Source organism: Giraffa tippelskirchi, chromosome 12 (assembly GCF_054371585.1).
Source record: "Giraffa tippelskirchi isolate mGirTip1 chromosome 12, T2T-mGirTip1v1.2.pri, whole genome shotgun sequence".
NCBI classification, from domain to species: domain Eukaryota; kingdom Metazoa; phylum Chordata; class Mammalia; order Artiodactyla; family Giraffidae; genus Giraffa; species Giraffa tippelskirchi.
In genome coordinates, this window is record NC_137286.1 from 107,237,462 (window position 1) to 107,253,381 (window position 15,920).

Consider the following 15,920-nt stretch of genomic DNA (forward strand, 5'->3'; position numbering starts at 1 on the left):
AATTTAAACATGGCTTTGTATTATTTTCTTAAATTTCTTCCCCATTTTCATAGCCTTTTGTTCATCCCTCTAGTCTCCTTACAGCCCAAATTACATGCTAAGTTATTTATATACATCTGTTCTGAGGCTGTACTGAGAACTCTTAAAATTTAAGTATGCTTTAAGTTTTCTAAAGCTATTATATACATATGTGCTGAAAAAAAGTGACAGTTAGAAGTGTTAGTCGCTCAATCATGTCTGACTCTTTGTGACCTCATGAACTGTAGCCTGCCAGGGTCCTCTGTCTATGGTATTCTTCCGGCAAGAATACTGGAGTGGATTCCCTTCTCCAGGGGATCTTCCCAACCCAGGGATAATTACACCATAAACTCAGAGAGCCGGGATATATGTTATGTGTACATACATTTGACCCTTGAACAATGTGGGGTTAGGGTGCTGACCCTCCATGCAGTCAAAAACCTGTGTATAACTTTACAGCTGGCCCTCCATAAGGCAGTTTTGCACTTGGATACAACCAACCACAGATGCGTCACTAGTGCCAAACTACATATAAGAGGACCTGTGAAGTTCAAACCTGTGTTGTTCAAGGGGCCATTTGTATACTATGTTTTGTATGTTTTACGTGTATTGTGTCTTAGTCCATTATATCTCCAATGCCTAGGATAGTTCACAGCACACAGAAGGCACACCAAAAATTCATAGTGGAAATACAAATAGAATAGCCCCTTTGTAATGATGATTTCTCTGCCCAAATATTTTTGAAAGATTTTTTCTGGAATTTAAAGGTAATATGAATTACTACTCATGAATATTAGCTTCATTTATAAAAAATTATTTTTAATATTCATGGTAAAAAATGTTCAATAAATACTTGACAGATCAATGAAGAGCAGAATATCAATTTCATCATCTATTTTAGTTTGCAGAGTGGAAACTGAGTGACTTTAGATGTTTCTAACCATCAAATCCATGTCCACAGAATAAACAAGTACCCTTGGAGAATGGCATGGCAACCCACTCCAGTATTCTTGCCTGGGGAATCCCATGGACAGAGGAGACTGGTGGTCTACAGTCCACGGGGTCACAAAGGGTCAGCCACGACTGAAGTGACTTACCCCACATGCACCACTAAAGAAATATGGAGTTTCATCAGCGTTGCCCCATCCTCTGAGTAAAGAACCAATCTGGCCAATCTTTTCACATTAGGTGGTTTATGTGAGTGAACTAATGACATCAACCGTGTATGTAGTTTGACCAAATAGGATTTAGCAAAACTATTTATTATGAAGCCCAAACAGTGCTCTTATCAGCTAAGCAACTTATATTATCAGTGACTTCTTGAATTAGTTATGGTTTTTTATTTACGATGGTATACAGATAATATCAGTATACACACAACATTAAGGTTTTCTATGATCCATTATGAACATACATTTTAAAATATTAACTTTTGGACATCTTGCATGTTGCATGATGTACTCTGCATATAAGTTAAATTAAGCAGTATGACAATATACAGCCTTGATTTACTCCTTTCCTAATTTGGAACCAGTCCATTGTTCCATCATGCAAAATGCCGGGCTGGATGAAGCACAAACTGGAATCAAGATTGCCGGGAGAAATATCAACAACCTCAGATATGCAGATGATACCACCCTTGTGGCAGAAAGTGAAGAGGAACTAAAGAACCTCTTGATGAAAGTGAAAGAGGAGAGTGAAAAAGTTGGCTTAAAACTCAACATTCAGAAAACTAAGATCATGGCATCCTGTCCCATCACTTCATGGCAAATAGATGGGGAAATAAAGGAAACAGTGACAGATTTTATTTTCTTGGGCTCAAAATCATTGCAGATAGTGACTGCAGCCATGAAATTAAAAGATGCTTGCTCCTTGGAAGAAAAGCTATGACAGACAAACCTTAACAGCATATTAAAAAGAGACATCATTTTGCTGACAAAGGTCCATCTTAATCAAAGCTATGGTTTTTTCAGTAGTCATGTATGAATGGGAGAGGTGGACCATAAAAAAGAAAGCTAAGGGCCACAGAATTGATGCTTTTGAACTGTGGCGTTGGAGAAGACTCTTCAGAGTCCCTTGGACTGCAAGGAGATCCAACCAGTCAATCCTAAGGAAATCAGTCCTGAATATTCACTGAAAGGACTGATGTGGAAACTGAAGCTCCAATACTTTGGACACCTGATGGGAAGAAGAGACTCACTGAAAAAGACCCTGATGCTGGGTAAGACTGGAAGGCAGGAGGAGAAGGGGAAGACAGAGAAGGAGATGATTGGATGGCATCACTGACTTGATGGACATGAGTCTGATCAAGTGCTGGGAGTTGGTGATGGACAGGGAAGCCTGGGATGCTGTAGTCCATGGGGCTGCAAAGAGTCAGACACAACTGAGTGACTGAACTGATGAAACTGCAAACTTAAAAATGGTAAATTTTATGTTAATGTATACTTTACCACAATAAAAAGAAATCTATACAAAAAGATTTCTCAGAAGGGTAGTAAAACATAGCCGTTAGTATGCTGGTTCTAGAACTGGAACTCTTGTAATCCCAGTTCAACAGTTAGATGTATTACTCTGGATTATAAAATATTTAACCTCTTGAAGACTCAATTTTCTTATCTTTAAATAATACCTTGGTCATAGCTTAAAGGTTTGCTGTGATGATTAAGTAAAATAATGTCTGTTAAGGCCATTAATACATGGTCCAGACACGCTTAAGGCTATTATTCCACTCTTGAAATGGTGATATTCCACTGTAGTCCTTAAGTCATCTAATTCAAGGTATCTACAGAAATGCATTCTCTACCACATTGGGTACAGTAAAGGGATTGATAGAATTCTGTTCTATCAGTGAACAGAGGGTAGAGCCTCCACAACAAAGGGTAAAAGGACAGCATCAAGAAAGGTAGAAGAGGCAGAGACACATTCTTGCTAGGTAAAGACCCACACCCCAGCTGCTGCGATCCATAACCAGGAGGAATCACAAAGGTATGAGTCTCTTCTCTGAGGAGCCAGGGATTTGAGCTCTATGTGAGACACCCAAACCCCTAGATTCTACATAGGAGACATTCCCAAAACACCTGGCTTTGAAATCCAATAGGGAATATGACCAGGAAAACTAGAGAAGAGCAGAGAACAGAAAAATTGCTCTTAAAAGGGCCTGTGCCCAGACTCAACCTAAAAATAAGTGCAAAAACACCACAGTGAAAAGTGCATGGACAACATACGAAGAGGACCCTCTTACTAAATCTTAAAGCATCTGCCAGAGAGACAGGAACCAGCTGAGATGTCTCCCAGGGATGGAGACATTGGAAGGAACTTTTTTTGTTATCTCTGACTACCTTGCTCTCGCCAGTACTAGAATTCTTCCTCTAACCTGTCAGCACCAACAGGTCGCCCATGCTGAAAGCCCTGCCCACTCCACTCCTGAGCCTCTGCTGGACCTCAGAGCCACCCAAACAACAGGTGTGTCCACCAGTGCCCAGCTGCTGCTGTAGCCCTGCCGCCAAAGAAGGGAGATACCCACAGAGGGGTCACCCCTAGAGTGCCGGGCTGTGGTGGCCAGTCAGGATTGTACTTGTGAGTCCCACTGGGCATCTCCTACATAAAGCCACTCTGCCAACAGTGGAAGAGACAACTGGTTTACCTACTGTGTAGAAACAGTGAACTCGGCAAAAGGAGACAGAGGAATACGCTCTAACCAAAAAAATAAGATTAAAATCTCAGAAAAAGAACTAAACAGAGATAAGCAATCTCCCTGATAGAGACTGAAAAGTAATCATAAAGATGCTTACCAAACTCAGGCGAGGCTTCCCAGGGGGTGCTAGTGGTAAAAGAACCTGCCTGCCAATGCAGGAGATACAAGAGACATGGGTTCGATACCTGGGTTGGGAGCATCCCCTGGAGGAGAGCCTGGCAACCCACTCCAGTATTTTTGCCTGGTGAATCCCATGGACAGAGGAGCCTGACGGGCTGCAGTCCATGGGGTCACAAAGAGTTGGACACTACTGAAGTGACTTAGTCCGCATGCAAACTCAGAAAAGGAATGGAAGAACACCATGAGAACTACAACAAAGAGACCGAAAGTATAAGAAAGCACCAAACAGAAGTTGTAACTGAATGAAAAATGCACTAGAGGGGTTCAATAGCAGACTGGATGAGGATGAAGAGCGAATCAGCAAGCAGAAGACAAAAGCAGTGGAACTCACCCAGAGAGAGCAACAAAATGAAAAAAAAAAAGTGAAGATAAGGAGCTTCGGAGGCAACAAGAAGTGGAATAACATTTGCATTGTAGGAATCTGAGACGAAGAAGGAGAGAAAGGACCAGAAAAATTATTTGAAGATAAAGTGGCTAAAATTTCCCTAATCTGGGGAAGCAAACAGATACCCAGGTCTAGGAAACCCAAGAGAGTTCTAATAAGGTGAACCCAAAGGATCACATCAAGACACATTATATTTAAAGTGGTAAAAGCTAAGGATAAAGAAAAAATCCTAAAAGCAGCAAGAAAAAAACATCTTGTTATGTATATGGGAATCCCCATAAGGCAGTGAGTAGACTTTTCAGTAGAAACTTTTTTTTATTCCTATCTTCATTTGTGTCTCATTTCTTTTTTAACAGTTTGAATTCAATCTAGATAGCTGTCATACTCACCTATCTCTATCTCCTTAATACCACCAAAGTTTACGTGCTTAGTATTTTTATCCTTCCTGCTTCCCAAAACCTTAAAATTCACTAGATCTTTATGAAAATTTCACAATATGTCAGCAAAATAAAAACAGATCAGAATCCAAAGAGAAAAATATTTAAAATCATATTCAGTAATGAGAAATTTTACTCAGCTAAAAACTACCTTATATCAACAAGAGAGCATTCCAAAGATAATCTTCCCATTGTCTTTAGGTTTTCTTGAAGTTCTCTTAAACAGTTAACGTTCACTACTAGTTCAACACCCATGTCATACAGCAAGACCTATGAAAACAATAACTTTAAGTCTATGGAAATATAACGCTTTAATTTTTTTTTTTTTTTTTTTGCAAACTGAAAAGCGTAATAAAAATTGCATGAGAATACAAAATGCATTTACTTTTTGATTATATTTTTAACTCTGCATTTACCTCTACCAATGTGTCTGTAACCATTCTGATGATCTGGCCCCTTTGCCACTGATTTTTATCTGGGATATTAACAGCACAGTGCATATCATTTTCCCATTTAACAGGTTCCCATTTTGAGTTTTCATAAGCAGCAACCATCTTTTCTCCTAAACTATGTAAAGAAAAAAATTTTTTACCTCTCTGAAACTTTCTTATAACATACAATTCTCTGACCTCCCTCCCTCGTTCTATTCCAAACAAACTGGATGCCTCCTTCCTCCTTGAGCACCTGAGCACATTTCTACTGCAGGGTCTTGAACTAGCTCTTCCCTCTGCCTGACATGAGTTCCCCCCAGGCATCTTCAAGGCTCGCTTCCTCACTGCCTTGAGGATTTATCTCAAGTGTCACTGACTCTGTGAGGTCTTCCTGCCCAGATGCTTTATTTTTCTCGTCTTCATCATCATCTCCTGCTGTAGGTAACTTTCTTTGTTCACTGTCATTCCCTCAACTAGAATGTAAACTCCATGACTGCACAAACTTGTCCATGTTTTTATCACTGTATCCTCAATAGCTATAATACTGGCTGTCAAATAATAGGTGCTCAGTAAGCCTTTGTGGAATATATAAATCTTAATACAATAAAAATAATCAGTTAATATACTATTTGTATACTGTTAACTAGTTTTTAAGTGACTATTTAGCTGAAATAATTTTGTACTTTTAAAATTCTGCATTTGAGTTCTAGATCTTTGAAATAAAATACAGAAAAGAGAATAAACTATGTGCACAATATGTTTTCCTTGGATGTTATACCTATGAAGCAAGTTTTCTGTTAATAACCACTGAACATAGATCTTCTCAGGAGACACTATACTGCAGATGTGCACAGGCAGTTCCTTATTATAAAGTGACTGCAGATCCTCACTAGGTAGAGATTTTGCAAATAGAGGATTTATTAAGTTGTTTGCTTCATTTGAAATAATTTCTTCTGGAGAAGGATCCCATACTTCAATATGCTTTTTAGAATTATCTTTGAGGGTATATCTGAAAAAAAAAAACCCATTAGCAATACGAATAGTTTGCAAAATATTTGCTTGTATTTGGTTAGATCTAGAGATGAACAAGTTTTAGTTATGATTCACTGCTTTGCAGTTTTGATATGAATGGCAATTTTAGTCTTTTTTAAAAAGAGTTCCTAATGACTAACAAAGGACAAAAAGGAAAAAAAAACCATGCAAAATCCAGGCTTTCTACTTTAAAAACAGTTTAAAATACCAAGTGTGCTAATAATTTCATCATTCCTTATTGATAATTTGTACTCACAAAAGAATAGAATTATTCAGGATTTTTTTTGGTAACTTGAATATTTCTCTTTGCCTAAAAGTTATCAAACTGTCAATGAGAACAGAAGTGGAAAACAATTGTTATTTTAAAATCTGCTAACAAGCAAAATTACTGAATTAAGTGTTTAGAATGTTTAATTAATCTGAACAGTTCAGAATCTAATCACAGATAATTAATGGCAAAATTTCTTCAAAGGAAAAATCTTAAGTTCTTTCATAATAAACTGGAGATTGTGCTAACCAGAGGGGCTAAGTTTTTCCTTCTGAATCTACTGGATAGTTTTCGATCCTTATTTGACATGAACTCTGAGCCTAAACTAGCCACTCTTGCCTTCTTGAAATGTTCTCTTTCTTTGGTTCCTGGTTTTTCTCTAATCTCAGGTTCCTGATCTACCATTTTTCTGGGCTTCTCTCTCCTGTAAATGATAATGCTCAGAGTTGCATGTTCATCTATGGAGACTGAGATGATTGATGAAAATGATGGGCTCATTTATGATGTATATGTTCATTCCCCATCTGAATCACCCAATCAGGTCTCTCTCTCTTCTATGCTCTAGACCCTGATACTCATTTCTTTCATTCAACTAATATACTGGGTACATACTGTGAGCCAAGAGTCCTAGGTTCCAGAGATACAGCAGTGGACAAAATAAGCAGGATCCAGTCCTCCTGGATCTTACGGTATTATGATAGTGAGTGATTACATAATTACACAAAAAATAAATTACAAAGAACAAGGGCATAGGCCAATGAAATCTAACCTAGTCTTAGAGCTGGAGAAGGTTTCTCTGATTAAGTGACATTTCAATTGAGATTTTAAAAGGACAAGCAGAAGTTAGGGAGGCATTCCAGAAACCAAAGGAAAAATATATAGCTTTGACATAGTAAAGCAATAGGACATGGCATGAACCTTGAAGCACACAGGGGCCAGATTATTTGGGAAACATTATGTTTTATTTTATAAAGGATGGTGTGCATGTATGATACAGGTGACCCCAACAGACTAGACTGTGGGACTTCACATTTCCTTTCTTCTTACTTCTTAGGTGCTCAGGGACAACACTGATCAAGGGAAACTCATGTTCTAATTTGAGGACAGGCAACAGATACAATCCTCTGGAGGAGGGCATGGCAACCCACTCCAGTGTTGTTGCCTGGAGAATCCCATGGACAGAGAAGCCTGGTGGGCTACAGTCCATGGGGTCACAGAGAGTCGAACACAACTGAACGACTAACACACACACAGAACAGATACAATGGAAACAGTAAGACTGGTTGCGGTCTGCAGGAATCAGCAATCTGGATATTGAAGGGCAAGGAAACTGACTGGGGCTTCCAGAGCAGCAGGGTAGGTTTATAATAACTGGTTCCCTGGGAAGGTTTGCAAAGCAATGTGCTTCCCCTGCCTCAATTATTTTTAATCAGAGGACAACTGCTTTACAATGTTGTGTTGATTTCTGCCATACATCAACATGAATCAGCCATAGGTATTCACATGTTCCCTCTGTCTTGAACCTCCCTCCCCGTCCGATCCCTCTAGTTTGTCACACAGCTCCAGGCTGAGCTCCCTGTACTATACAGCAACTTCCCATTACCAATCTATTTTACAAATGGTAATGTACATATTTCAATGCTACTCTCTCAATTTATCCCACCCTCTCCTTGCCCCACTATGTCCATAAATCTGTTCATTGTGTCTCAGTCTCTATTCCTGCCCTGCAAATAGGTTCATCGGTACCATTTTTCTAGATTCCATATATATGTGATAATATACAGTATTTGTTTTCTTTTCTGACTTACTTCACTTTGTGTAACAGGTTCTAGGTTCATCCACCTCACTAGAACTGACTCAAATTCATTCCTTTTTATGGCTGAGTAATAGTCCATTGTATATATGTACCACAACTTCTTTATCCCTTTACCTGTTGACAGACATCTAGGTTACTTCGATGTCCTGGCTATTGTAAACAGTGCTGCAATGAACACTGGGGTACATGTGTCTTTTTAAATTATGGTTTTCTCAGGGTATATGCCCAATAGTGGGACTGTTGGGTCATATGGCAGTTTCATTCCTAGTTTTTTAAGAAATTGCCATATGGTTCTCCATAGTGGCTGTATCAATTTACATTCCCACCAGCACACAAGAGGTTTCCCTTTTCTCCACATTCTCTCCAGCATTTACTGTTTGCAGACTTTCTGATGATGACCATTCTGACAGGTGTATGGTGACCTCACTGTAGTTTTGATTTGCACTTCTCTAATAATGAGCAATGTTGAGCTTTTTTCTGATGTGTTTATTAGCCACCTGGATATCTTCTTTGAGGAAATAAATGTCTGCTTAGGTCTTGTGCCCATTCTCTGATTAGGTTGTTTGCTTTTCTGATGTTGAACTGCATTAACTATTTGTCTATTTTGGAGATTAATCCTTTGTCAGTTGCTTCATTTGCAATTATTTTCTGCCATTCTGAAGGTTCTCTTTTCACCTTATTTAGGGTTTCCTTTGTTGTGCAAAATCTTTCAAGTTTAATTAGGTCCCATTTGTTTATTTTTGTTTTTATTTCCATTACTGCAGGAGGTGGGTTATAGAGGATCTTGCTGTGATTTATGTCAACATTTTCAAAAGTAAGTATTTTAACTTAAATTAGTTAAGATCACTGACTCCTACTCTCATTTTTTTGTCTAAGTACTCTAGGGGCTTGGCTAAGGGGAGTTGACTTTGAAACACATTTAGTTTGGATTTAGTGGGATACAGTTTTGTGGTTGACCACCACTTCCCTGTGGAGTTATGCTACTGCTAGCCATCTTGGTACGGGAATGGAGTCCAGAAATACTCCTAAGACTTTTAATGTCACAACATGAAAATATAAGGTTCAATATAAGACAAATATACCACTATGAGGAGGATGCTGGAGACAAACTATTTAATGAGTACAGTGAGCCATTATATGCCTGTTAATCTGGTGTAACAGTGCTTCTTTTTTATACTTAAACAGGTCCCAGTTTGGACAAGAATTAGGGTTACCCTTTAATAAGTGAATTAAATCAAATCAATACATTAATATCAGTTTATACTATATTAAAGATTCATTAAAATAAAACTTGAAGTGTCTTGAATATTATATACATAATGTATATATAATATATATGTATATATAATGTATAGAAGTAAATATTGTGCAGGTATAATGATGTAACAGATTACAATCTCAAGAGATAACCCTTAAACCTGCAAAGAACAGGGCTTTGAGGAGAGCAGCCATAAGAGGTGTATTCCCTCCAGCAGTCCTCAAATCTTTACAGAATCACAAATCACCATATTCTGACCCACAGACCTGTTCCAGGAACCCCTGACACTTGATGCAATGCAAAAAGGGGGTGCAAGCAGGCATCTTAAACACAAGCACAGGTGCCCATAGGAACCAGAAAAGTGACTAGAATGAGTGTAGTTGTGAGGGGGCACATTGTATGTAGGGAAAGGGAAACCCGTAGGGAGCTTTCTTTTTTTTAGTTTATTTTATTGAAGTATAAGTGATTTACAATGTTATGTTAATTTCTGCTGTCCAGTGAAGTGATTTATTTATATATACACATAATTTTTTTCATATTCTTTTCATCATGGTTTATCCCAGGATATTGAATATAAGTCCCTGTGCTATACGGTAAGACCTTGTTTATCCATTCTATATATACTAGTTTGCATCTGCTAATGTGGGGAGCTTTCTGCTTACATATTTGGCACCTAATTCCACTTTGAAGAAAATGCCTCAGGCCAGTTGAGGATCTCCAGTTATTGGTGGCTCAGCTGGTAAAGAATCCACCTACAATGCAGGAGACCCTGGTTCGATTCCCGGGTCAGGAAGATCCCCTGCAGAAGAGATAGCGGACCCACTCTAGTATTCTTGGGCTTCCCTGGTGGCTCAGATGGTAAAAAATCTGCCTGCAATGTGGGAGACCTGGGTTTGACCCCTGGGTCGGGAAGATCCCCTGGAGGAGGGCATGGCAACCCACTCCAGTATTCTTGCCTGAAGAATCCCCACGGACAGAGGAGCCTGGCAGGCTACAGTCCATGGGGTCGCAAAGAGTCAGACATGAGTGGGCGACTAAGCACAGCACACAATGTATATATAATACATAAAAGAAATAATATTCACCTAAAATTAACTATGATTTTTAGAAATTTACATGACATTACCAATAACTGAGCTATGGTTCTAAAAAAAACTTAAAAAAATTACCAATAAACAAATTTCAATCAACTACACTAGAGAAAAGACATTTACTTTTCTGTTCTCTCCAAAGGAAATATCACTAAATCTGACATTTCATGTGGTAATCAGTATACAGTTAAAAAATCTGTAAAAGTATTTTACAGATGCTTCTGAATTTTCTAATATTCATAGTATTTGTCAACTTTTGAAAATCTGTAATTTGTTGATTTCTTTTAACAGTCTACATAAATGTTATAATTTTGCATACTTTTCCTGAATGCTGCTGCTGCTAAGTCGCTTCAGTCATGTCCAACTCTGTGCGACCCCACAGATGGCAGCCCACCAGGCTCCCCTGTCCTTGGGATTCTCCAGGCAAGAGTACTGGAGTGGGGTGCCATTGCCTTCTCCTTTCCTGAATGGGGGCCTCCCAAATGTACAAATTTCAGGCTGACCCATGAACCTTGGATTTGCCCATGAGGAGTACAGGTTGAGCATTTGGGAGTGAGGAATCATGCCTGACTCTCTCTTTACCCACCTTCCTTAGCTACTGCCATGCCTGCTCCTGAGGCTCCATCATGTGAGCCCTGCAGTCCTCCGGCCAAGGGTATGACTCACAGCTCACCGATCACTGCACAATGCTTTACTTCCTGGGGATCCTTCCTCTCCTTTAACAGCCACAGGACCTCACACAACAAGCCCAAAGTGGGTGTCACCTCCACTCTCTGTGTGTTGCCTCCAGCCTACCCATAAACCTGTGTCCTGTTCTCACAGAAGCACCCAAGATGTCCTTCAGTGAAGTGACTGAATAAACAAACTGTGATACAACCAGACAATGGAATATTATTCAGTGCTAAAAAGCAATGAGCTATCAAGCCAGAAAAAGACACAGAGGAAACTTAAAAGCATATTACTAAATGAAAGACGCCAATCTGAGAAGGCTACATACTGTATGATTCCACCGTGGAAAAGACACAACTATGGAGGCGATAAAAAGATCAGGGAAGAATGTTAGGCTCTCAAAGATTTCCAGGACAGTGGAAATACTCTATATGACACTACAATGGTATATTTAAGTCACTACATAATGTCCAAGCTCACACAATATGCATACAGTAACCCAAACTTTGGACTCTGATGATTCTGACATGTCAACAGAGTTTCACTGTTCCTTGTGAACACCACTTTGCTGGTTGATAACGGTGGGGAGGCTGTGTCTATGTCGGGGCAGAAGCATAAAGGAACTCTGTACTTTCCACTCCATGTTCTGGACCTAAAATGGCTACAAAAAATAGTCTATTTAACAAAATAAAAAGGATGACAACCCTAAATATGAAACATGTAACTGTAAAACATAAGAAGAATACAGAGGAGAAAATCTTTGCAACCTTGGCTTAGGCAAAGATTTCTCAGCTAAACACAAAATGCCTGAATTATAAAAGAAAAAATTGCCAAACCGAACTTCAAAACCAGAACCTTCAGTTCTTTAAAAGACACTTTCAGAAGCCAGATTGGAAGAAAGTATTTGCAAAGTACATGCCTAACGAAAGACATGTCTAGAATAAATAAAGAGCTCTCATATTTCAATAATAATAAGCAACAGTTTTTAAAAAGGGCAAAACATCTGAAAAGATACTTCACCAAAGAAATGGCAGATGGCACAGATGGCAAATAAGTGTATGTTAAGATCTTTAATGTCATTAAGGAAATTAAAATGAAAACCACTATACTCCTATATAGAAGGGCTAATATAAACATAAAATGACAAAATCAAGTGCTAGCAAGAATGGAGAACAAGTAAACTCTCATAGACATTTGGCAGGTTCTCATAAAGGTAGAAATAAATTTACCTTACAAACAGCAATTTTGCATACATACATATAGCTACACAAACACCTGTATGTAAATATTTACAGCAGCTTTATTCACAAAGTTTCCCCAAACTGGAAACAGCCCAAATGTCCATCAACTGGCAAACATATAATATTATGGTGCATCCATATAATGAAATACGAGTGAGCAAAGCAATGAGAACTACCGGTGTAGGCAACATGACCTAATCCCAAAAGCATTATGCTAAATGGAAAGGTTGTTGTTGTTTATTCACTCAGTTGTGTCCGACTCTTTGCAACCAAATGGAAAAGCAATACACAAAAAGGCCATGTATTATATGACTCCATTTATATGAAGGTGTGGAAAAGACAAAACTATGGAGACAGAAATTTGATCGGTAGCTGCCAAGGACTAGGTATGGAGGAAGGAGACTCACTACATAAAGAAACAAAGTGAACTTTGGGAAATGATGGAAATAGTCTGCAACTTGACTGTAATGACAGCTGTATGATTACATGTGTTTATCAAAACTCATAACTCTAACTAAAAAGGGTGAACTTTTTTATTGTATATGTTATATATTTCAATAACCCTATGTAAAAAAAAGAAAACTCAGTCCAGTACATTTAAATATTTCTTCTACTTTCTCTCCCTCCCATGCTTAGGACCTACAGTGGAAAAGGCCAGCCCTCTCTTCTACTTCTGGTTCCACCAGTGTTGGGTGCGGGTGGGGGCGGGGTGAGAGGGAGGTAGAGCCAGACCACACACTGGCCATGTCACGACAGACCTCTGCTGGGTGTCGCTGCTTCTCTGGCATACCCTGACAGGCATCACTGTGGGTGTACTCAAATACTGGCTTTCTTAAGGGCTGTGTGATGGAGCTCTTCAGGAGACCCCTCAGGGGCCACTGCCCTGCACAAGTCCCTACCTAGAAGAACTGCTGTGTCCTGACTTCAAACCCTCCCACTTTCCTTACCACCACTTTGCCCTTCTGCGTCGGGGTCGCCTTAACCACAGGCCTTTTAAACAGGACAGGCCTTTTAACCAGAAGCCTTGTTCCCCTTCAAAGTATCCACTTGTACCCAGGAAAAATTCCTACTTCTCCAGATGAGAATGCAGGCTACTCTACTATTTTGCTCACTCTCTACCCTGCCGTTTCTCTTCCTGATTCTCTTCACAAACGGTTCAAGAGGCCACCTAAGCAGACATCCCACCTAAAATAAAATGTCAGTGTCCTTTTCTCAGATGCACCCTCTATTTACAGGAACCATTCTTGTTGTAGAGCCCCTTAGGGATAAAGAAAAAAGCCACTCTACTCCCACCTAGACTAAAGACTCCAATTATTTTTTCTTCTCATTTTACTGACCCATTAACAGGGAAAAACTCCAGTCTATAGTCTAACCAGATCTCCAATGGGGAATGATATGCCAGTTTCCCTTCTTGTGAACAGTGTTACATATAAACTAAAAATAAAAGTTTACAGGTCCACTTACCCTACTTCATAAGATGCTAGGCCCTCTTTGACTAGCTGGTCATTAATACTGGTGGGAACCATTCCAGGAGCACCAAGAAGATCAAAAAGTTCAACTAACAGCACATTATCTTCCAGAATTTCTGTAAAAATATTAAGACTAGTTTCGGGAAAGAGATAAATACATCACAAAATATACTAAATGAAGCAAATTTAAAAACTTGGTAACTTAATTTCCTTCATTTTGCTCAATAATGTCCGTTTCTCTCTAGGGGTAGAATACATCACTTGTCACACATGAAAGAACTGCCAATGCTAATAAAATTTTCATTTTAGGTTATTATGTACTGTTCTATAATAAACCAAAAGCAGCTTGAAGCTTTTAGATTCAGAGAAAAACACAGTGACATAACATTAATTGCAACAGCATTCTGTTGTAGTTTTAAACTGTTTTACTGGATTCTGCCAAGTTCCACAGGGCAAAAGATATAAAAATTAATCCAGGCCAGTGCTTATTTGTGAAGCTTTACAGCTTTTCTAAGAATGACACACACACATGTGCATGCACACACACACACACACAGAACAGCACAAAGTTTCAAACAACAAAAACTCAACCCAGAGCATTAACTGGAATTTTTCCCCCTCCTGTTTTTAGGACAAACTATCTAACTTTTTACCTGTTTATTAGGCCTATTTCCTAAACGAAACAGGGAGTCAGCGTAGGGTAAAGTTATATCTTATGTGCCTATTTACTTATTTTGAGCACAGAGAACCTGCTCAGTACACACCTGAAGGAGTGAGAGAAATTTCTTTAAGAAACACACACTTCAATGCACTGAGATCAGCTAATGTCTACACTTCTATACAACAGTAGCTGGCAGGTGCAAAGACAATGATGATTCCAAATGAAAAGATAAACTATTATCAGCAGTAACATCCTACATTACCTAGCTATAAGAATACTTGTTGGAAGGCTTTTTTTCCCCAAAAGTTTAAAAATCATTCCTGACTACTTTTTAATATACCAGATGTATTATCTAGAAACAAAATGCTAGGCAACTCAGAACCTTCAGTAAAGTCTAAGCTCCTCACTTTTCATTTTCTATGTTCCCTTTAGCACTTTGATTTCATACTTCCCTTGCACAAGTTTATTCCAGAGGGCCAACTTTTCCTGTGTTCCATACCTTCACCATCTTACCTGCTCCGCTCCTAATTAAATGTCCTTTGTTTTATAAGGTAACAACATATACTAATCTCATCACTGTGCAGGTTGATAGGGAAAGATGTTTTAGGTCGAGTGGGGCCTTCTGTCACTCCTTAAATCAAATACACTACACTTGTGCTCAGATATTACTGGCATAACAATTAACTGAGAATGAAAAAGGGCGAGTCAAGAAAGAAACCCGAGTCAAGTCTTCATGGATTAGCCTTAGGAGGAGACATTAAACAAAGGAACTAAAAACCAACAAAATAAAATACCAAGAGGAAAGCTAAAAGGATGATTAAAGCACTTTAAAGTTAGAGGCAGTTCATTAGAAAAGACCTTGATGCTGGGAAAAACTGAGGGCAGGAGGAGAAGGGGATGACAGAGGACGAGATGGCTGGATGGCATCACTGACTCAATGGACATGAGTTTGAGCAAGGTCAGGGAGATGGTGAAGGACAGGGAGGATTGGTGTGTTGTAGTCCATGGGATTGCAATGAGTTGGACACAACTGAGTGACTGAACAACGACAAAGTCAGCTCAAGTTACACAGGACTAAAAGGCCCTTAATTTACTACTTATATTAGAGAAGCCAGACAAAAAATTCTATAGACTAAGGGTACAACTTCTATAATCATATTCCTCTTCTACAGAACTACTGCATCAGAATAACATCTTATACAAAGTGAATTAACACATTCTAGGTTATAACTAAATAATTAATTAAATCATTTCTAGGTTATGTGGCCTT

At 38.9% G+C, this 15,920-nt stretch overlaps 1 protein-coding gene across 7 annotated transcripts in view; it reads right to left on the reverse strand.

Annotated features, from left to right (window-relative positions):
- Positions 1-15,920, reverse strand: part of RNF17 (ring finger protein 17) — a 118,082-nt gene that overhangs the window by 30,678 nt on the left and 71,484 nt on the right. For all 7 annotated transcript variants that reach the window (XM_081549200.1, XM_081549199.1, XM_081549195.1 and 4 more), the window contains 4 exons: positions 13,985-14,105; positions 5,924-6,154; positions 5,131-5,281; positions 4,866-4,984 (listed from right to left, as the gene is read on the reverse strand). In XM_081549200.1, coding sequence (XP_081405326.1) covers positions 4,866-4,984; positions 5,131-5,281; positions 5,924-6,154; positions 13,985-14,105 — 622 coding nt within the window. The remainder of the gene's footprint in view (positions 1-4,865; positions 4,985-5,130; positions 5,282-5,923; positions 6,155-13,984; positions 14,106-15,920) is intronic.